The 23,911-nt window shown below is 42.6% G+C and overlaps 1 protein-coding gene across 1 annotated transcript in view; it reads left to right on the top strand.

Moving 5' to 3' along the window:
* The first annotated feature begins 251 nt into the window (after positions 1-251).
* CDHR3 (cadherin related family member 3) overlaps positions 252-23,911 on the top strand; it is a 38,720-nt gene continuing 15,060 nt past the window's right edge. Inside the window, exons 1-12 of the mRNA XM_014963368.1 lie at positions 252-300; positions 5,437-5,609; positions 9,587-9,782; positions 12,291-12,385; positions 14,408-14,502; positions 14,607-14,711; positions 15,658-15,796; positions 18,268-18,469; positions 19,782-19,971; positions 21,640-21,808; positions 23,310-23,409; positions 23,555-23,653. Coding sequence (XP_014818854.1) covers positions 252-300; positions 5,437-5,609; positions 9,587-9,782; positions 12,291-12,385; positions 14,408-14,502; positions 14,607-14,711; positions 15,658-15,796; positions 18,268-18,469; positions 19,782-19,971; positions 21,640-21,808; positions 23,310-23,409; positions 23,555-23,653 — 1,612 coding nt within the window. The remainder of the gene's footprint in view (positions 301-5,436; positions 5,610-9,586; positions 9,783-12,290; positions 12,386-14,407; positions 14,503-14,606; positions 14,712-15,657; positions 15,797-18,267; positions 18,470-19,781; positions 19,972-21,639; positions 21,809-23,309; positions 23,410-23,554; positions 23,654-23,911) is intronic.

Genomic DNA, 23,911 nt, shown 5'->3' with positions numbered 1-23,911 from the left:
TATTAACGACTGTTTTCTCAAGTGTGGCCCAGGGCTGTGGACGAAGTGTCAGCAAGGAGCAGTTCTCTGACAAGCAAACAAGCTGACGGTGTTTAGAAACTCCCTTAGAGACACGGGGCCTTTGTTTTGTTTCTCACTCCACAACATGACAAAGAGGAAGAATTTAGGTGGAGCTGATGTAACCTAGGGAAAACACACTGCGATCTTCCTCCAGTTTGCATCCTGCAAACATGAAGGACAGGGTCGTAAAGATGATGAAGAGCATGTTCCTTCTGCTCATTTTGCTGGGAGTAGTGACTGGTAAGAACATGATTTCATTATGTTACTAAAATTAGAACACTGTTGGCTGTTATACTTTCTCTCGGGAGCTTTATAATATTTAGGGATCAGACACAGATGGAAAAAATCAAGTAACAATTATTTTCCTACTGAAATAGATTGAGCTCTGTGGTTACAGCACTATAATGAAGAAGAGAATATGACTCCTTGCTAAGACACTTTGCTGGATGAGGCAGTTCACAGTGCAATAGCCACTGCTCAGTATGACAGTGTTGGAGTGGGAAAGGAGGTCACTTCTCCGTGAAACAATATCTCATATGAATACTCCGGTGTTCTCCTTTCTGCCCAGCAGATGAAGGGAAGGTGGTGGAGATAGTTTTTCTGGATTTTAGTAAGGCTTTTGATACTGTTACTGTCAGCATCCTTCCGGACAAGTTGTCCAACTGTGGGATGAGCATTACAAGGTGCACTGAATGAAGAACTGGATGAAAGGCAGAGCTCAAAGGGTTGTAGAGAATGGGACTACATCTGGCTGGTGACTGGTAACCAGTGGAGTTCCTCAGAGTTCAATTCTGGGGCCAGTTCTGTTCAATATATTTGTCAATGGCCTGGATGCAGGAGTTGAACGCACCATAAACAAATTTGCTGATGGTACCAAACTGGGAGGTGCTGCTGTCTCTTGAGGGACAAGATGCCTTGCAGAGGGATCTAGATAGGTTGGAGCATTGTGCTATGATTAATGGGTTGAAATTTAACAAGTCCAAATGGCAGATTCTGCACCTAGGATGGAGTAATGCCCTGCACAAGTATAAACTGGGAGAGAAGTGGCTGGAGAGCAGCCCTGCAGAAAGGGATCTGAGGGTGCTGGTTGACAGCAGGCTCAACAGGAGTCAACAGTGTGCCCTGGCAGCCAAGAGGGCAAACTGCATCCTGGGGTGCATCAAACAGCATCACTAGCCAGTCAAAAGAGGTGATTATCCTGCTGTATTCAGCATTGGTGTGGCCTCGCCTCGAGCACTCTGTGCAGTTCTGGGCCCCACAGTTTAAGAAGGATGTGGAGGTCCTTGAATGCATCCAGAGGAGGGCAACAAAGCTGGTGAAAGGACTGGAAGGAATGTCCTTCTATGAGGAGCAGCTAAAGACTTTGGGCTTGTTTAGTATGGAGAAAGGAGGCCAAGGGGGGACCTCATTGCTCTCTACAGCTTCCTCAGGAGGGGAAGCGCAGAGGGAGGTGCTGAGCTCTTCTTCCTGATGTTCAGTGATAGGACATGTGGGAATGGTTCAAAGCTGTGCCAGGGGAGGTTTAGACTGGACATTAGGAAGCATTGCTCTACTGAGCGGGTGGTCAAACACCAGGACAGGGTTCCTAGAGAGATGGTCGATGAGACAAGATGCCTTGCAGAGGGATCTAGATAGGTTGGAGCATTGGGCTATGATTAATGGGTTGAAATTTAACAAGTCCAAATGGCAGATTCTGCACCTAGGATGGAGTAATGCCCTGCACAAGTATAAACTGGGAGAGAAGTGGCTGGAGAGCAGCCCTGCAGAAAGGGATCTGAGGGTGCTGGTTGACAGCAGGCTCAACAGGAGTCAACAGTGTGCCCTGGCAGCCAAGAGGGCAAACTGCATCCTGGGGTGCATCAAACAGCATCACTAGCCAGTCAAAAGAGGTGATTATCCTGCTGTATTCAGCATTGGTGTGGCCTCACCTCGAGCACTCTGTGCAGTTCTGGGCCCCACAGTTTAAGAAGGATGTGGAGGTCCTTGAATGCATCCAGAGGAGGGCAACAAAGCTGGTGAAAGGACTGGAAGGAATGTCCTTCTATGAGGAGCAGCTAAAGACTTTGGGCTTGTTTAGTATGGAGAAAGGAGGCCAAGGGGGGACCTCATTGCTCTCTACAGCTTCCTCAGGAGGGGAAGCGCAGAGGGAGGTGCTGAGCTCTTCTTCCTGATGTTCAGTGATAGGACATGTGGGAATGGTTCAAAGCTGTGCCAGGGGAGGTTTAGACTGGACATTAGGAAGCATTGCTCTACTGAGCTGGTGGTCAAACACCAGGACAGGGTTCCTAGAGAGATGGTCGATGACCCAAGCCTGTCAGCATTTAAGAGGCATTCAGACAATGCCCTTTATAATATAATTTAACTTTTGGTCAGCCCTGACTTGGTCAGGCATTTTGACTAGATGATGATTGTAGGTCCCTTCCAACTGAAATTATTCTATTCTATTCTATTCTATTCTATTCTATTCTATTCTATTCTATGCCATTCCATGCCATTCCATGCCATTCTGTTCCATACTATGCTATGCTATTCCATGCTATGCTATGCTGTTCCTTTCAAATATTGATGCTATGCTATTCCTTTCAAATATTGATAACATTTCTATTTGTTGAAATGAAACAAGCAACCAAACAGGATGGAACTGAAAAATACTTGTGGAGAGTATTATTAGGGTAATATCGGTGTCTTTGCCCAGTGTAAAAACAGGGGAGAATTGCCAATACAAATATGTGCGCACTAGCATCTTAAAGTAGATCTTCAAACTGCAGTCTGTGGGGCTACACGGAGCACCTTTTTTTGCTTGTAGCAAGCAAGCTGCTCAGGTAGGGTCAGTTTGCTCTCAAGGAACTGAAAGAGTTCTGGTAGCCCTCAGAAACCTGTCAGTATTTGGTGGTTTTCTGTGATGTCCCCAAAACTGTGGTTGGGACACTGCATGTGGGTCTCAACTTTCTGTGAAGAATACCATTTTTCTAACCTGCATGGTTGTGGAGAGAGAAAAACTGGAAGGTGTCACTCAAGCACACTGTAAAGACTAACAAACCACACACAAATAAGACTTAAATGTACATGTACTTCACAAAGCCAGTCTCATGATTGCTTTGTCTTGGACTCAGCATTTGTCAATGTTTCGAGTTGGTAATTCTGATAAATAATGTATTAAATTGCTTCAGGCATGTTTTGTTCTCCAAAGTAAGGAGGTAAGCAAGGACTTGTGAATATGGAGGGAGGGACTTTTGTAAAATCAGTTTGAAGAAGAAGAAGCCATTTAGATGCAGTACTGAAAAATTCAGTTAAAAATAAAGAGCAAGAAGTAAGAACTTATGATTTAGGAAGGCAAATCCTGAATAAACAGCCAATGAAATCTTTTGAGATAATATAAAAATAGCAGCTCTTTTCTTTTTACATTTCTAAATGTTATAAATGATTTCATTGATTTTATGAATGGTTTCCATTAATGAATTGTGGCTTGCTGAGAGAACCGGTTTCATTAGGTATTGTCCACAGGAGATTAAATTCAAAGCTCAGCTCCACTTATGGAAATGTATCCCCGAAAGCCTCTCTCAGCTCAGTCTGATTTGCAGGGGCAATTTTTGTTGCTGATGTTTACCAGAATCTCTAAGAACATTGATGAAACCTCAGTGCTTCACTGGGTCTTGCTTCCACTGACATGAATCAGTAATGCCTCAGCTGAATTTAGTCTTCGTCCATGTGAAGTGCCATGCAATTGTGGAGAGGCACCAGGGAAGTGCCTCAGCTCTGCCTCTTATCAGTGAGGCCCTGTGCTCAGAAGAGGTCTTCCTGGAGATGAACTCTTTGGCCACAGCCTAGTATGGCTGGTTCCATCAACCCCACCCTCCATGCTCCCTCCTTCTCCTCCCCACAATGCAGTGAGACTTGCAGGCTGCAAGAGGAGGGACTGGAGGTGTCTGATGGAGTCATGCTGCTTAGAGGTGCTCGAGGAAACCTTGCAAGGACAAGAGCACCTTGCAGGGGGATGTGGGAAGAAAGGGGACCATGGGGCTCCATGCATTGTCTCATGAACTCAACAACTGCTATTAGTTTTCCTTCTCATGTAGCAAAGGCACTGGGACCCTAAGTCTTCTCTAATCTTTGAGGAACAGTTACTTGAGAGGCCAGTGATAGGAGTAATGTCTATCACACAACGGCCATATGTGGTCTATCCCTAAAACACTCAAAAATTTTGCTAGGAATGCAGGGAAACAAGATTTTGGATAGTTGGGCAGAAGTCACCAAGGCTCCTTCTAATGTCATTGGAAAGCATTGAAGCTGAACTCTCCCCCTCCAGATTAAAGATCCTGCTGCCATTGGAGGAATGGCAATTAGGGTGCCTCTTTGGTAGCTGCTATGGGCCATCCTTTACCAGCTACATGAGAAGGGGCAAAGGGAGATGGTTCTCTCCCACACCACATCGGTGCTGCCAAGCAGCAGATTTCCCCTTGGCACTACATTCCCAAGTTCCAGGCTGAGCCTGAGCATCCAAACAGAAACACACTGCGGCCCTAATGGCTCCAGACTAGTTCCCGTAGCAGCTTTTTACTTTGCAGCTGCCTAGCAAAAATAAAGACTTCACAGAGTTTTTGCTACAGTAATTGCTGGTGTATGAACAGCCTGGCCAGGACAGGCTGTATCTGCCTCTGTCTTGGCACACGGTGTGTAGGAGATTTTACTGAACACAGCCAGCTGTTGTCTTATTCTTGGCCAACCTGGCCCAAACCATGACAATGAGACTATCAGATACCACAGCACACTGTACTGCTTCAGGGTGCTTTTGGGGGCCCCCTCACATCTCCTCCAAGGAATGGAGGTTGCTCTTCCATTCTCAAAGCTGAAGACACAACAGCACAACATCCCAGAGTTGTTGCTGACTCCCACTACTGATGAGGCAGACGTGCACATAAAGAGAAAGAAAAGGGGAAACAAAGGAAAAGGACACTGTGGATGGTGTAGTTCACATAAAAATTTGCTGCTTTAACATCCAGGTCTGTGTGACTCAAGGTGCTTTTTGATGTGATTAGTGTATAGAGGCAGACATTAGCACAGGGATGAGATGAAATCATAGAAGCGTGTTTGGTTTCTTTGCTTCTATATAAAGGCATATATGAAGGCAAATGATGGATTAACAACAGTACTTCAACATCAGCCACTCTAGGTGACAACAGCAGAGTACTGAATTAGAGACAAGATTGATTCTTTTGCCATTAGTACTGCATTTACTACTGTGTGATGCCACCGTTCATTAGCAAAAGGAGAACCATGCCATTTTGTGCTCATTAATGGCAGCTCTTGGCACAAGCTGTGTGCTCCTGCTACCCTAAGATTCCCAGAAGTAATTTTACATTCATTTTCGTCTTGCAGGAAGAAGAATCCAGTTGCTTCAGGGCTTACCTGCAACAAGCACTATTGAAGAGAATGCGGCCGCTGGTGTTTCAGTTTATACCTTTAATGTAACGGTTTCTCCAATGTCTTCTGAAGGTGTTGCAATACCTCCTACCATAGTAAACTCAAATCCACTTACAGAGGCTTTTGATATTGAACCGAAAGGAGATCTTGAATTCAGTGTGAGTTTTACATTTAGCTTGAGCAATGTTCAGTCATGTAGGCTGATGTTTCCTGGATTACTGAGCACTGACAGCGCACAGTGACTCATCTTTTAATCGGAAAAGAGTTGCAAATGTGTTAGTATTTGGACGTGCTGTAATAGATATGACAAATGAGTAGCAGTAGTGATTATAATTTTTAATTGCATCTAGGCAAAAAACACCTATCACAGTAATTCCATTTATTCTGTAATAGAAAAAATGTGATTTTTGGAAAAGAAGAGTGAAGAAGGACATATAGACCTGCTTCTGTTTTGAGGATTTATCAGTAGTTTCTCATCTTAATTTATACAAAGTCACTGTGAATTTAAAGTGGCTTAGTTAAACCACATGCAGGTTCTGTTTGGCCATTCTCACCTAGAACTAAAATGAATTTGACTCACTTCCAAAATAATGTAAGCTGAGTCAGATCAAAGTCATATTTAATTCTGAATGAAGGCTGTGACACATGAGGAAGTTTATCTTGAGGTAAGAAGTTATCACACTTCCACACATCTGTGGTCTATTTCTGTCTATTGCGTGCTCTTGTCCTATGGCAAATGCAAAGCCATTTCTATTACTTCACGCTAATTTTCATTGCTGGATAAATTAGCAAGTATTAGCTCCCATTTGTCACTGACAATGAGTGTTCAGATGCATGATAACTTGTCATCCCATTGTAACTCACTTGTATGTCTGAGCCTGAACAGTGACGCTGAGGAGTGTCTTTGGAAGATACGGATAGACACTGAGTAAAGACTTTAAAAGTTAATTTGAATACATTTTTTCTGGGTATTTCCAAGGAAGTTCAGATTTTCACAGAACTGAAACTCTTTTCTCTCTGAGTTCTTTTCTCATTCTCTTTGCTGCTTTTTCTGGGAGAAAACTTGGGGGAAGTAAGACAGTGATACCAGACAGTTTTGGCTCATTGACCTGACCTGCCTGTGGGGAGCTGCTTGTGTTCCCGTGCTCCCACCTCCCTGCAGAGCACAGTCGTGCCAGCTCTGCTGGTTCTTTAGCTTCTCCCCAGCCAGATCAGTGAAATGGTCAAAAAAAACCTCTCAAAAAAAGCCCTTTTTCACCTGTGAAGCATAGGATGTGGCCACATAAGCTCTCTCAGCTGTGGGGATGTAACAGCCAGATGGAAATGGATATGTCCCTTAAGCTGGCTTTCCTGACAGAGAATTCATGGTATGGGACTCCCTTCCTAGGCTGTATTTTGGCATTTGGAATTAAAGCTATCCCTTCTGCTGTGAAACATAGCCCTTTTTTTATATCTGCTCATTCCTGTCCCGTGCCTTCTCTACACTGTGCAGCACAGGCATTTGATGTTGCTGCTTGTTGAGTGCAGCTGAGAAATTAATCTGGAGGAAAAAAGTATCTTCCTTGTTTTTTCGTTCCTTGTTTTGTTTTCATGGCAGGGATGATGGAGAGATTCTTGTTCTAGCACAGTGCAGAGAGTGACACAAGGATAAAAATGAATGGCTGAGAAAGGTATAGGCTGGAGACTGCTTCTTCCAAAGTGTCAGTTTATATCCATTTCACACCACAGCCCCATTACCAGAATGGTCTGTGAGGACTTAGTGTGTCTTGCTTGAACTGTAGCTATTTTCAGGGTTTCCTAACTCACTCGAGGGACTAGAACAAAGCGGTTGGGCCAGTGAATAACAGTCATGAGCAAATCGTAAGGAAAGCTACATATGAATTCTGGAAACTAGCAGCTGAGCGAACATACACAACTCATAAGGCAAAGATAAATACTCATGAGTGTCCTTAGCTTATTTGATGAGCATTGCTGCTTTTAATTATTTATGCTATGTTGCAGCATATTGGTATAATATTTTGCAAAAGTCATGTGATCCAAGATGAGATACCTCAGCTCTACTTACTGCCATTAAATCTTTGACAGGATATAGAAAGAGGCAGTATTTCATGTATGAATTATGGGGTTTGCAGATTAGCTAAGTACCTGTTACCACAGCCTTTTCTGTATTTCTGGAGCACATCTACTCCTGTTGCAGCAAGCCTAGGCAGTATCACATTTCTGGCTGCCTTTTGAGATTTCTGAGAAAGCCACAGTTAGTGAGATCTGAGCCCTGCCCATACCTCCTCTCTCTACTTGTTTGAAGAGTCCCACAATGTGCTGAATGCGTGAAAGCATCCTGCTGCCCAAAGTTGCCTTGAGGCTGCTAGTGATGCTTCCTCTGCACCCTGGGCGCGGAGCAGGGAGATTCTCAGGTGGAATGAGGGGTAGACAGTCACAGGCTGACTCCCTTTCATGAAGTCTGCAGCTGCCTCAAGTGTGTGCAGTGCTGCATTTAACAGTAAGTATTGCTCCTGCTGGAGGAGAGGTGAACTGTGGCTTGCAGGCTATGCCACTGACAAGCTGTCCTCGAAGGCAATCTAGAAATAGACCATGTAGATTCACATCTTCACTGGCAAGGTCTCTGTAAAGGAGGGTAGAAGATGTGTATTTAGGCTGTCTGCCTGTAGTTACAACACCAATGAAAATATTTGGCTGTGAACTGTAGGGTTGATCCCCAGAGCACATAAGTTCTGCTTAGAATTGGACAGTTTCTCATTCTGAATTCATTGTGTCTGTTTACTGTATCTAGATCTCCAGCAAACATTCATTTTGGTGAGCTACCTTCCCATTGGTGTTACAAGCTTTTGTGGGATGTTTTTCCTGAGTTAGCATCACTTTTATGGGAAACTGCTATTTGCACAATATAGGAGGGGAGGAGACCATCCAGGACACAGTTGTTTTCTCCTGCAGTATTGTAACAAGGAGAACCATAATGTTCCAGAGAGCAACTCTTTCACATAACAGAAGCATAAAACATTTGTGCCCCTGTTTGCTCTTCTCCAACTGTCTTCGTTAATTGGCTCTATTTTGGCTTCTGTCTTCTAATTTTGCTGACATCACTTTTTCATTTTTCCTCTGGCCATGGCATCTCACCTAAAATTAAGGAAGTGTTCTCCTTCTGCATCCTCTCCAGGCTCCTCCACTCTGCAGTAGTATGACTACACTGACACACTCCTTGTCACACACACCTGTGAGAGCCCATTCTTCTCCAGATCCAGAGCACCCATGCTGCTGGTACTCAACCTTCAGAGTTTTTTTAGCTACACAGCAAATTTAACAGTCAATTTAACAGAAAGGAAACTTCTTGTTTCTTTCTTAGTTTCGGGAGTGAATGTCATAGCATACAACTTCAGCATCCTGCTCTTGCTCTGGTCTCCTCCTAACTCCAAAATGAATGTATTTAATGTTTTTTCATGGAATGTCGGTCTTGTGCTTGTAAATCTTCTGTGTTAAGAGGTGATATGCAGAGCTGGAAGTCTTAAAAAAAATCCTCTAAAGCAAATGTTTGCTTTACTAAGGCAGTACTACTTCCTAATAAAACTTCAGGCCTATGTTATTTTTTCATTAGTTCAACATTTTCACCAAACAGCTCTGGTCCCTCTCTCATACAGTGTGCTTGTGCAGCTCCCCTCTTTGTTTTCCTGCAAGTCTTCTCCCAGACACTGCTTATACAAGGAAGGGGCTGCTACCTGCTAGACTATACAGTCTCCTGCCCCTCCACTTCTTATCGCAAGTAAAAGATCTTCCCCCTTGTGCTCCTGACTCATAGACACAGTGAAGCTGCCCTTGTGTCCTGCAGGGCTTCCTCCCATTTTTCAGTCTCATCACACCTCGACTGCTCCTGAAGCTTGGTCAGAAAAGCTGAAGACTTGGTACAAGCAAGGACCTGCAAGGTGCAGTCATGGCCTTGAAGGCAAAGCATTGCTTGTGGAGCAGAATAGCTCCTTCCAGGCTTTGTCCTCCTGAAACTGTCCCTCACACAAGAGGTCCTTACTTACTGATGGAAAATGTCCCTTCACTTGTATTCACTCGTATAGACTATAACTTATATTTCTTGCATCACGTGCTAATAATAATATTTTCTTTTCAGGTTGTTACCACTGGAAATCCTGTCCTAGATTATGAAACTATGCCAAAGAGCTTTGATTTACAGATTTTTGTTGAAGATACAACTGGGAGAACTGACCTTAGCGTACTGACTGTCCAAATAAAAGATAAAAATGAACGTCCTGTATTTCGAGGAAATTTGGCAATTCAAAGTAAGATAATGGTGGTATTTGACAAGGACAATACTTGAAAAGACAGCCTCAGATTAAAAAAGTCCTATAGCTGCATACAATGCCTGTAGCTAAAGTGATCTAAGCATTTTCCTTTAGTAAAACAAAGGAGGAACAGGAAACTGTCCTTATTGGACCTTTATTTTGCATAAATATTTGGTATGAATCATCCCTAGAAATGACCTTATAGTTTTCTTGAATTTTTGACCAAAAATGATTTAACCATTTGAAGCACCTGAAGAACTAAAAGAAAATGAAAAAGTTTTTTGTACCAATAAATATATATGTTCTTTTTTGATGAGATGAATACCTACCTAGACGTATGTATAAGAAGCTTGAAGTTTTTTGGGGATATAACCATTAAGTACAGGTACATGTTTCAGTAATTTGTTGCAACCTGGACTGATTTGGAGAAGCAAGATAAATTTAAGTAAGGGTATATTGTGCATGTGCAAGAGTTTCTGAGAAAATGATAAAAACATTGCCAGTGTTTTACACCTGTATATTGCGTTTGCACCTGCACATGAGAAATTAAGTGGAAAATCAGTTTGAAGAGTAAGATCTCAGAGATTGTGATCTATGGTGGGGCAAATGGAAAGATGCAAAGCGTTCTGCCTCCTGTGTGGGGCAGATGCTGTAGAATGGGTTTGCTTTCAGACCATGGGCAAAGGTACCAGAGGGAGGAGAATGCAGTAGCTGTAGGAATGAGGCTGGAGTGCTTGGTCCCCGCTGTCATCAGTGCAGGCTTTGCATGCCATGGAGTACCTCATATCAGTGACAACGCCATCAATAAAAAGGACAGGAAATAGTTGTCTTACTCTCTGAGCAATTTTATCTTGTTTATTTACTAATAAGAGGAACCTGTAAAAATTGTACCACGAGGTGACAGAGTATAGCGATGTATTTATTATGTGTTCACACACAGACAGAAGAGTTCAGGTAGTGAGTAAAAATATGCTCTTTTTGTTTCATAAGGTACTGAGAGTCTGTTTGAAGTCTTGATATTCTGACAGCACTGTACGGAAAAGCATTCAATAATTCAATATTCAATTTTTTTTTAATTTTTCTATCTGAAAATATCAAACTGTGATCCATCTGTGGGAGGTATTCCGAGCTGGCTGCTGACCCCCCCAAGATGTGGACCAGCAGCAGGGCTGACCTTGGAGCGGTCAGCGGTGCAGCGTGGCTGCAGCCTCCACTTCTGCCCGCTGCAGAGGCCAGGGCATGTTTGCCAGGACGGGTCCAGCCCAGGACCCCCCAAATTCAGCCCGCTTCACTGATGCCTCCCAAGCACAGTGACTTTCCTGCTTCCGTACAATACTTAGTTTGTAAAGCAAATTATCTTCCCCTAGGGAAGAGGCTGTGTCATCTTCTCAGTGTAGCTGGTGTCTTGCATATCATGGGTGCTGCTGGAATCTAATAATAATTAAATGTGACACTTCAGGGGATCGGCACAGCATGAAACACACTCTACGTGGGAGCTTGTTACAAATAAATGCATCAGCTTAACTCTCAGCTAGAGCTGCCATAAATTGGTGAGCACAGATGTCTGATCTGTCCAACTGTGTGGCTTTAGTTAACGGTACCAGCTACAATTAGACACTAATTGCGCATTCGCTGGTTATGAAAAAGCATCTCCCTCTCATTAAACTTTATATTCATATTGTTGTCCTCTGGGAACAACTCATTATGCTGCTCTGGGATTCCCACTGCTCTGATGAGAAACAGCAGTCAGCAGGGGTCACAGTGGAAATTAATAGTCCAGAAACACCAGGTCCAGCAGACACAAAAGGGCATAAAGCAAATAATGTGATCTAAAGACCTGTTGTTCTGTTAATCGCTATGCCCAAGGAGAGCTCAGCCTCTTTCCAGTGGCCCAGTATGGGGTGGCCCTGCTCTGGGAATTCCTGCCATGGAAAGCAGTACACCTTGAATTAGCCCCCTTAATAAAGCAACCATTGAATTAGCCCCCTTAATAAAGCAAAAATTTAAGTCGGAGCCGACCATTCCCTATTTATTTACCTCACAGGTGTAAAGGAAAAGCAGAAATTAAGAGGAAAGGCTCTGAGGTCTTCTGGCAGAGAGCAGGGGGTGGAGCAGGAGGGGATGGCAATGAGGACCTAGTGCAGGGTTATGTTCTTCCCCTCTGCATAGTAAAGAAAGATGCAGGTGTAGCACAGATGTCCCATTTTACTCCGTACCCTGTGAGCAGCTCAGGATAGGCCGTATGGAAAGATCAGTCTTTCTCCCGAAGGCACAGTTCATATTGCAACTCACAGCGATGTCTGCCTGTTTACAGGTATGTAATTGTTTCATTTTCATTTTTTGAGTATTTGCACTCTTTCCTGTGAGGATTTTGGAATTACACTGGTGAAGTGGGAAGACGCAGCAGGCAGTAATAGGTCAGGACACCTTCAGTGTATCAGTATGTTTGCTGTTGTGTCCTTTATTCTTACCCAATTAACACCAAGTATACTTGTATCCACGCAGCTGTAACAGTCTATGTCTTGGAAGGAACAGAAGGAACAAGTGTGGAACGCATTTACCAAGTTTATGCAGCTGACCCTGAAAATGCTGAACTCAAAGTAAGTTGTATTAAGGAAAATAAAACAGAGATAATATAATCCACTGTATCTGAAATGCTAATTGCCAGGGTCTTTCAACAAATTCCTTCCTTATCAGGAGTACAGGAAAAGGTTTAGTCAGGAAAAAAGAAGTGTTTTCAATAATAAATGAAGAAAACCCGGTCCCAGTGTTTGGGCACAAATTGCATTTTGAGTTCTCAGCCCTCCAAAATTAGGGGATATTGAAGGCAGAGTTTGATACAGTTAATCAGAGATACAGTGAAAATTGTCTCCCCCCACTTTTTTTTTATATCTGGCTTGCAAAACATTTCTTGTAAATGAGAACAACTAAAAGTAAATTGAATTTTTAACCTTCTGTATCGCTATGTAAATTCTTTTAAGTGAGACAGTAAGGAAATCGCTTACAAGGCAACTGCATCTCAGCTTTTTGACAATCTGAGGGGAAACTGTGACCCTCAGTTAAGACAAGGTGTTAGCTGATCTGAAAATACTCTTGGCATCGACTAAAAATTCTGGAAGGTGATAGGTTTGTTTGCAGACGGGGGAGAAGTAACTGCACTTACCTAAGAATTGTGTTGTAGCTTTGCTTCATTGGCTTTACAAAAGACAGCACGTTCAAGAGCTGAACCTGAAGATGCTACTTCAATGTGCAGCATTACTCAAGAGAGCAATTAGCTTGAAGTCTGTCCTCAGGCTTTGCCCAGCCAAACCACCAAGGCTGAGCTGGTGAGGAGGGAAGCAGAGGCCGGGGGCTTTAGCTCTGCTTTGTTTCTGAAAGCAACAGCTGTGAGTTCCACACACCTTCTAACCCCAGACGAAGCAAAATGAGAAGCTAGAAATATAGAAATTCTGGGCAGCAGGTAAAATAATAATCCAGAGAGGGAATTTAGAAAGGTCAAGTTTGAAAATTTTCATAGAAGAATTGTGATCACCTAGCTGCTTTTTCCAAAGCATTTTCAATTAAATCTGGAGGGAGCAAGTTGTTTCACTCAGCTCTCTGTACCTCCTGGTTTTTTTCCAAAAGGTAACACGAGAGCAGTTGCATCCCCTGGACAGGTCTGCTCAGTGGGTTTCACAGATTGCTTGTGTGGTGCACGGCCCTCTGATGTTCCATACTTCAGACTTTATGGGTATTATTAGCACCAGCAAAGGAAATGTCCTTAAGGGCTTACTGGTGGTGGCCTGGCAGGGGCACATGGTTAATAGCAGGGAGGACATGGTGTGTGTGGTAGCTACCACGTAGCCCTGGGGACCAGGGTGCTGCCTTTCTCCTTCTTGTGAAGGGTGTCATGGTTCTCAGCTCCCTCCCACACCTGTGCACTGCTGTGTTACCCCTTTGTGTTGCGCAGGGCACAAAGGGGCTGCTGCCACGTGCCACCGCTCAGTAGCCACCTTAACACTGAATTTCATTGAATTTTTAGAGTTGGAAGGGACCATAGACATCATCTAGTCCAACTCCCCTGCTAAAGCAGGACCACCCAGAGCTTGTCAGAGCATGTTACTCAGGGCTGTCGTGAACACCCTTCAGCCTCATACCCTCCTGTACTCCATGAAAGCCCACTCTCCCCTCCTTGCCTTCTACCATCATCTGGGCCATCAAACTTCATTGCCTCCTCCACAGCTCTTATGCCCCCAAGTCCAGCCTTAACCCTTCTTGTCCTTTGTGCGTGTACTCTGCTACCACCACAAAGCTGTTTTTTGCCTGCTGTGCTGTGGCTCTGCTGGCTGGCCTCTACGTTAAATTCTCATTGCAGACCTGGAGTTCACAGAGATGGAGAATAATGCGAGCTTTAACGTTGTTCAGTGTCTGTGCCTCTCCACTGGCTGCCAAGCAAGGCATGTATGACCAAGTTTGAGCTGCTGCAGCTCAGATGATCAGGGCTTGTGCTGGCGTCTGTATGTTTCACTACACAGAGTTTGGGGCAAATGCTGTACTATAACTTCGCCCGTTCTACAAGGCAAGGAATGAATGGAGGGATGTTTAAAGATACAAAGACTAATTCCTTGCTCTCTTCATTTCAGTATTCGCTGCTCCCTAAATCAGTGCCATTCTTCATCTTGGAAAGTGGAGCCATTTTTTCCACAAAAGTATTTGATTACGAGAAAGATCCACATTGGTGAGAATGTATTTTATTTACATGGTCTGTTATCTTACAGTAGGCAGAGAAATGTTTTCCTACATAACCAAGAATTATTCTTGTTTTGTTTTCTCATTTAATAGTTACTTTTTAAATATAACAGTAACAGACCCAGATGGTCTCAACTCAACTAGAACAGTGAATGTAAATATAATTAACATCAATGATGAAAGACCTTACTTTACCACGTAAGTGAAAAACTTCCGTTGTTCTCAAAATGTAGATGTTTTCCCAGCTTTACTGCTTGAGCACCAACGGGAGGGTGTAACATAAGGGCAAGCAAATATAACAACAAAATACTACTGAAAACAGTATTTTCATTTTGTTGTGATTCCTGTTCTTTTACTGGAAAGTTTTGACCTCATTTCCCTCTTTTATTCTTATTCATATTCTTAATAGTTTCAAGTTTTCCAGGCTATGCCTTCATGTTAAGAGCAGCCAAACAAGCTTGTTAGTGTCTAGAGAGGTTAAATCTATGCAAAGACCTTTGGACAAGTTCAGACAGGGAGATGAATTTTACCCTGTGTGAACACAATCATATAGACTTTACCCTTCATGCAGATGTGCATTTCACCATAATGATGTTTATTCATGTGGAAATGTCTAGACATAAAAAGGTCTGTCTTCCTCTTCTTCCCAGACACTTACCCTTGTAAACGATCCCGGTGATATCTGAAACATTTCCATCCCTTACTGTGTCATAAGCAGGAAACTGTGTCATAACACACAGGTCAGAAGTAGCTTTTGAAGATTAATGGAGTTTTGGTTGGAATCAGGAATATTGTTGAAAATTTGGAAAAACGGGAAAAAATATACATGTGCCACCAGCAGGCTGTTTTGCAGTAGAAAGCATGATGGATGATTGTTTCTGAAGCAGGAGCTTGGCAATTTCTGCAGTCGATCTGATTCTGTTGTTGATTTATCTTTGTCACTTGCATAAGCCACTGGTTGGATTCAAGTCACTCTCTTTATGTCTCCTGATCCTGAGGCTCCACCAGGTCCCTGCTGAGAATATTTATGGTGGCTGCTCTCCTGCCATCTCTGCAAAGGAGAAGACAGTGTAGCACCTGGGCCATGCCCAGAGGTTTCCAGCCGCTTGTTTGGAGCAATCTTCTGGGTGCTTTGTGGATACAGAGCAATGCACGGCTCCTGGGCCGAGGCAAGGATCTGGACCTTGCTGGGTAAAGGGGTGGAAAATCTGAAGAAACAGAAGAATGAAATGTTAGAAAAACATGGATTTTTTGTTGCTACTTATTTAATACTTGAAAATCATGTCTGCAATAATCAATAAGGTTAACAGCTCACTCCATGTTACTGTACTGCAACAAGCTGGAGGAATCCTCTTCCCAGTGCCAACATTTGCACATTGTGTTCTAGACTGATCATTTCCTCCAAATGTTACCATTTATGTTTATTTATCCTTATGTCTGGAATGCTAAAGGAGCTCTTTTCATTATTTATCTACTTGTTTGAGTTAGTGAAAGCTGCAGTGACATGAGCATCCATAACACCTATGGTCTAAGACTCAGTTCTCATATGGCACAAATAAAGCCTGGTATTTGTTTGAAACTTCTCCCTTTTAGATTGACACTACAGACCAAAAATGCTGCTCAGTTTGTAATGAACTTCAGATTAAATTATTCTTCATGATCTGTCCTCAGTATGCACATGTATGGCCCTTCCCCTGCTAAAATGTGAGCTGCATGCTGGGGCTAAGTACGTTCTGACACTATAATAATTAGTGCTGGGATGGGAGCTGGGAAATTTGACGAGTTAGCAAATCTTCTTTATTTTCTCCCGATCAAAGCTGTCAAGAACCGAGTTTCAAAGGGTCTTTTTAATTGTTCCCATAGTATATGCAAGCACATCTGGTTCTGGTGTTCACAACACTGCATTGGCATTCAGCCTTTTGAAATTCTGGCTGTTAAAATCAATGGAAAACTTGTGGAGTCAGGAAAACAAAGGAGAAGACAAGAAAACAAACATATGCTTCCTTCACAATTACAGTGTGGTGTCTAAAAGGTCTGCTTGAACCGTCCTGTAAAAATCCACTGGCAGGTGGCAGACAGATGGACAACAGGACACAGCCCAGACGTAGCTGCGTGGGAAGTGGCCCCCAGCTCCTCCCCAGCTGTACTTGGTGCTATGGGGATATGCTGGATAATGTCCTGCTTCTTCCCAAGACAGCTGGTGGGGACAGGACAACAGCCCATGCAGGCTGCAGGAGGGCCAGCAGGGCTATCAAGGTGGAGCTGTCGGGAGTTTGCTGTCCACAGAGAGGTCGTAGTTGTGGTCCCCATGGGCATAGGGAGTTCCCTGCTTCAAGCCAAAACCAGAGCTGTCCCTCCCATGCTCCTCAGTGATCAGAGAAGCATTTTAGGGCGGCATTTTTGGTAGCAGTGAAGGAGATCTATTGCTATTTGTTTTGTTTCTAAGTGACTCTGGAAACAACAGGAGAACAAGGAAGGAAGAGATCCAATGCCAAGAGTGAGATAGAAACTTAATAAATACCCTGGCTCTGCAGCCTTCACAACCTGCTTGTTTACTTCTGGCTGGCAGTTAGGTGCTTTTGCTGGGAAAACCCTATGTGATTTCTCTCCTGTGTGCTTTCCTCTTTCCACACGAGATGACAAAACAGTCACAGATACTGTGTCTTCTTAACCATTCTTAAAATTGCAAGCGGAGACCTGGACGCATGGAATCTTCTGTTCTGGCTCTGCAGTTCTCTACTCAAATTGCTAAGTGCCCCATGACAGTGATTTTCAGAGGACAGCAAAGGGCTCATGTTTTCCTGTACTGGGAACTATAGACTTGTCAATTAGCTAAGTGGTGACACAGGACGTTTAAAATGTGCAAAAACGATTCAGTCTTGAAACATACTCCTAATGCTTTTCTGAACTCTTGAGCACCTTCAACTCCCTTTGATATCTAGAAGCAGGAGATATTTGTGTGTGTTTCAGTAGTATAAATCAGCCTTTATAAATTCCTTGCACAATTTTTGTGTGCTTATCCATGCCTGTTTTTGCATGTGGTTCAAGTGTCATTGTATACCTGAGTACCCATGTGTTCATGCAACTGCAACCATTATAAGCAATCCTGCTCAACTGCTGGCCATACTGTATCTGAGCTATAAAATTCACTAAATTAATGGGAAGTTTGGGAGCACTGACTGGTATACCAAAGAGCAGCAGTAAGGAACCTTTTTCACTGTGTAAAATGAATTGGACAGACAAATGTTGCTGGGAGATTGGAGCATGTTCATTTGGTGGGCACCCACAAGAGTGCTCTTCCCTCCAGCTACTGCAGGGGCAATTCAGCTTTTTAGCAATACCGTTGTGCCTCAAAAACCTCTAGCATTCATTCCAAAAGACAATTAATTACATTACTGCTTCTATTTTTGTTTTTCTCTCACAAACTGAAGGAATTAAAGCGAGTGGTTTTACAAGCTGGTGGCTCTGCAGGGAGATGGACCGCATGACTTAACAGCCCCTTCCATCTTCAGCTTCCATGACTCTGTGAAAGTCAAATAGTTTTTACTGTGAAAAAGTTGCAGGGGAAGGAGACACTCGTTTGTGTGGCTATGTCCTGCCTTATGACCACATACCACTTCAGCTATTGCTACACGTCCAGCTGGCAGAACCAGCGACAGGGACATTTACCTCGACGTGCAAACAGCCATCTCTGACCCCAGCGTGGCCATGCCTCTGCTGCTACAATTGGCTGCTCAGCTAAGTCTATAATCAGCTTCCCTTGCAAACACAGATGTACGCTTTGCTGAATTTTGTTTTATCTTGTAGAGAACAAAGAATCTACAGGATTCCAGAGGAGCAAAGGCTGGGCACTGTTGTTGCTAACATAACAGCTAAAGATCCTGATGATGAAGACTCTCCCAGCAGACTTTTCTACAGCATCCAGTCTTCTGACAGATATTTCTCCATAAATCCTTGTAAGACAAACAAAAACGTGCCTTCTGATCCCCAGAAAAATAGAGTGGCTACTTGGGAGAAAATGTTTTAAATTGACTTACATTATTCTGTGGCTACCCCTAGAAATAGAAAATGCTCGGTATATTATTAGGGTGAAATTCTTTGATCAGATGACCAAGATTCAGTAAGATATCTTGAAAAAAGTAGACCAAAGGTGACTTCTTGACAAATACTGACTTACAGCTAGAGAGTGAGGATTAGCTGCCTTCTTTTTAATCTCTGAGGACTGCCCTGACCCGTCTGGGGCTCTTGAACCAGCTGCACATAGTTAGGCTGTAATGTCTTCTCTCCTGCCTGAAATCTGCTCTGGCATTGAGGTGCACAGCAAATCTGCGCTTCAGCTTCGTTGCTTGATTCATGACTCTCCTCAGGCAAGGCCATCCAAAGGAGTCCTGTTTCTCATCCTCGTCCTATCTTCTCCTGCTCTCTGAGGTTTGCACACCACTGCCCTGAGGTTTTAGCTCCAGGGCTGGCATTCAGTGACTGCATTTGCTATTGCTTTAGAACTGCTTATCTCAACTGTTAGAGATGCCACACAACACAGTACTGTGGGGGATCAGGATGATCCTTAAATGCTTTGGATTCCCTATGCCCTTTGGCCAGGTATTTCCACCCTAACCCTCAATTACACTCCAGGAGGCAGAGGATATATGGACAGTTCCTTTACCTCCTTTGTGCTCTGGGAATAGTATTGTGCTGTGTCGTAAAAACCTTTTCTTTTTGAACAGAGGCTAACAGAAGTGAAAAAAAAATAAAATAAAAATTAAGTGAATGGCTGACCAGAGAATTTGGCACAATCTGTCACAGCTAAGAGCAGCTCTGTTGATGTGCGTGTAGATTTAGAGGTGCTGAAGGATGCTTGAATGATTACAGTAGGAAGTGAAGTGGCCTCACCAGATAGAGAGCAAGGACAGCACAGGCATTAGCAGCTTATTGTCCTTGATGCTCCCTGTGAGTGCCCTCTACTCTGACTTGCACTAGCTCTTTGAGAACATAAGGGAAATCTAACTGCTTTCCAAGCCCTTTGCTGAGGCCATGTACGGCGTATTTTTGAGCCATGGTTATCTATCCATTAAAGTCTTACGTAGAACCTTCAAAGCCATTTGATATCATTTTATGAAATAAGTAAACCAGCCATGATTTGCACAGCAGAGCATACTTTTTATTCTGCTACCTGTCTGCTGAGATACCCTGTCCTCTTGCATATGCTCAATGAGTATTTGTTACTTCCCTCCACGGTGAGCATGTAACTTCTGGCTGCTTTCCACCCAGCCACTGGAGTGCTGCAGGTGACTGGGAGAATCGACCGAGAATCACACCCACTGCGGCTCCATCCTAACGTTTCAGTGATAGTCCGGGTGGAGGACAGTCCCAGCGGTGGTCACTACAGCGAAATGGAGATCACAATCATTATTGAGGATATCAATGACAACCCACCAGAATGCAATACTTCAGTCTTCAGGTATTGAGGCCCTTCATTGCCTTAGTGCTGCCTGATTGCCCCAGACCAGCATGCACTCTAGGACTCATCAGTTAGGGTCCCCAGACCTACAGCTAGAGGTTCAAATAGACATTTATCTCTAAGCCTTTAAAGGTTAGTGTTCACTGTAAATGTCTAAGGGCACAAAATTCAATTTCCTGACATGTTCAAACTGGAGATTTGAACTAAAAATATCTGTATATGATCAGATACTTTATTTATCTTTCTTTCACATACCTAAAGCCTATGTTTCTAGAGTTACCACAGAGTTGCCATGTATTATAGAGCTGCTTTTCTCATACAGATCACTGTACAGATGCAGGCTCCTCCTTTCTTGCTTTATGCTAAGCTGTGGGGAATCATTTACCAGGGAAAGCTTGCCAGTCAGTTCTGGAGTTTTATTTTAAACTGCCTGATCTTCTCTTCTAAATCTCTCCCTGGTGATCTGCATAGTTTTTGTCTAATGCAATCTGTAAGGTCCTCAGAACCCAGATCACCGCCTGTTATAGGTGTCCTCTGTGCATAGTGATTTAGTCATGGACTTTGCTATGGCTATGAGCACACTGAGACCATTGCTACAATCAGATAGTTTATGTTTGCAGATGACGACATAAAATTAACTCAATTTTACAGATGAAGTGTGTCATAGAAAGACTGAACCTACAATTGCCCATCTGAAATCTTTGTTTTGATGTGCCTGGGCTCTGATCTTTCAGGACATACCACATTGCATAGTGCACTTCAGGTGCACTTGTTGTAATTTGACAATCCTGCAGATTAAAATCCAGCATCTCAGGCCAAGAACCTGTGCAATGAGGAATTCCCAGTTAGTAGATACCTGACTAGATTGCTTCCTTACTGCCTAATAGAAATGCCTTGTATTTAAATCACATGATTTTACATACTGGCAGGAAGATAATCCAATTCTTCAGAGTGCTGCTTAGTTACAACATCCATGACAATAACACAATAGCCTCTTGCTATCTAGTGAACTTAAATTTTGATCTGAAGGAGACAAAAATCTTCAGGGAAAAAATGTGATCAAATAAAGAACTAGCTTTATAGGGATTGCACAAGGGAACAAGGGCTTAATGGTATTTCAGTTGGTTCTTCATTTTTTTGTATTTAATTGCCTTGACTAAAAAAAAAAAAGAAATTGGCACCCTCTGCCCTCAATTCCATCATGTGCATCACAGGGACTCTCACTGTCAACAGCAGGGTCAGAAATCCTTGTTTCACAAAACAGCAGAATGATCCAGCTATTAGTGAAGGAGAAAAGAACTAGCTTCTCATCAGGAGAACACTATAACATACTGAAGAAAGAAGTGTTTTAAAGATGTTCTGAAATACTAATTACTAATTGAACTAATCTTGAACATTAAGACCTTGTGGCAGCTTCTGAAGTTTAGCCGAGTTCAAGGTTTATGGTTTGGATCTGGTTAAATGTTTATGTCCTGCCCACAGTACAGGGCTGTTGTCCACCAAAGCATATGGATCACATTCTGGGTTGCTTCATCAGCTGGTGCCTATTTAGATGTATGATTTCACTTACAAAATAAATGGAAGTCAATGTTTTGGCATGAAATATATGAAGAGTTCAAGAGGAAAAATATAAGTTGCCCTGATGGGATATGTGTTTGTTTTAAACAGGAGAGAGGCAAATGAAAATACGACTGCTGGGACATTTCTTCTTGATCTCAGAAATTACTGTACAGATAATGATGTTGATCCATCAAACAATCAATTTAGGTTCACTGGATTATCTGGTTTTGGAAGCAATAACTTCGCTTTGGAGTCCCCTGTGTCTGGAAGACTTTTGGTCAGTCATTTGTGGCTTAATGTTAGATTGTCCCATTTCAGAAGTCATGTTTGTGAAATATGATAGGTTCTTTGAATTCACTGTCTGTAAAAGAAAAAAAAGAATTACTATAATTCATGTCACAGTGGGTATGATGTGGAGAATAAGTGTTTTGGCTGGATGCGAACTACCCTTTGGTTGATGCTTTCTATGGATCCTACAGAATTTGGTGAACAGAGAACTGCTTTCTCCAGTTTTAAATAAATGTGTTAGATATGATTGAAAAAAATAATCCTTTTCTAGGGAGTGTGAAGCATCAACTTTGATATGGATAAATACGGAAATGTGATGTCATTTCATACCCATTTTTTCATGACAGACTGTGGAAGATCTTTGCTATTCAGCATGAAGATTTGTAATACTTTAGAAATCCCACACTCAGTAACTATTTCCCAGCTCCATTGGTCAGAATTGTAAAACCACTTTGAGTGGTAAATTTTCACAAAAGTGTGGTGGGATTTGCACTTGTGTGATTTTGCATGTCAAAACATGGGTTCCTTATGTTGATAGCTGCAGACAGATTTGCATTGGCCAGAACCCCCACCGGTTGCTGGACACATGCAATGGTGGTTGTTCCGTTGCTTTAAAAAGAACTGTGAATAACTTCAGAAAAAGGGAAACATAACAAAAATAGACATGCTGTCTAAATGACAAGAGTGCTACAAAAGGAGTAAAATGATTTTGTATGGAATACTTTAATTTTTGATCTGAGGTATACACGTCAGTGAGCACTGCCCTTAGTTGCTTCATCTGCCAACATAAAAAGGATTTTCATTGCTGCACAGGACACAATTGTTGTCAGCCCTTTGATCACCTGTATGTATAATGAAACAGGCTATCTGAAGTGTCTTGATCCTCCAGGAATTTCCTGGTAGACAATCAACAGATGGCTGTGCTTTAGTCCTACTGCCCCAAAGTTTACGAGTCTCCTACAGAAAGACAGAGAGTCCAGGAGATAAGGATTTAAGTCTGCGTGAGCCACTGTTTAGTAACAACTTGGTTCCTGGATAAACACTCACAGCTGAACCTGATGCCTTTAATACATGTCTGCAGGCATGAGCTCAATGAGTAACTACTACTATTTAGCAACAGCAGATTCTTGTTGAGCCAACAAAGGGCAGAGTAAATAGCCAACTCATTACATGAGCTTTGAATTAACCAGGTAAAAGGCCAAGACCTCATGATCCAAATGATAAAACTTCCTGCACTTAAAGGGAAGAAATTTTGTTGGCAGAAGGAAAGAGTCTTGAATTTCCAAGAGACACCAAAGTGTGGACATGCAGAAAAAGCCTAGAATTCTATCCTGTAGTTGATTAATAGCCTATATTTCTCCTTCAGGACAATTCTATGTGTCCAAGGGGGAGACCACACTTAGTGAATGCTGAAAAAAGTAATTGCCACCATGTGTATTGTGAGTTTATGTAAGGAAGTATAAATACAACTGTGTTTCTTTTTAATTTAGGTGACTGAAAGTGTTGATTTAGAAAACCCGGCTAATCCAGGAGTTGAAGTTTATTCTTTGACTGTCAGAGTGCAAGATATTGCCAGTCCTCACTACACAAGCAAGTATCCCTTTTACACTTCTTTTGATATTTTCATGTGCTGCAACAGCATGAGGAGAGGAATACCATATGTATTTTGAATATATGCATGAGAAAATTTCACAGCCATACTTAACTATGATTTAATCTTCTGTTATATTTCCAGATATCATCTACATTTACATCAGGATAAAGCCAGTGAATGAATTTTTTCCAGTCTTCAGTGATTTATCATATGAATTTAATGTTCCAGAAATTACTAAAGGTAGAGTAAGTAGCACCTACATGATAGAAATAATGTTGTCATGTTGGTAAGTACCTTTTTGCTCCAAATGTATTTTCATATATTTGAATGAGAAGAATGGCTCAAAGTTCCAGTTCAACCAGGGTCTCACCATACAACCACCTACTACCCTTAAATAGACAAAGCTGGCAACAACTCCAATTGTACAGATGGAAACTGAGACATAGAAAAATTCAGTGATTGCACAAGAAGCCTGTGACAGAGCCAGGAATTGAACTC

Source organism: Calidris pugnax, unplaced genomic scaffold (assembly GCF_001431845.1).
Source record: "Calidris pugnax isolate Ruff unplaced genomic scaffold, ASM143184v1 scaffold44, whole genome shotgun sequence".
Lineage (NCBI taxonomy): Eukaryota > Metazoa > Chordata > Aves > Charadriiformes > Scolopacidae > Calidris > Calidris pugnax.
The sequence above is the reverse complement of the archived record's forward strand: the minus strand, read 5'-3'. Positions and strand labels throughout refer to the sequence as shown.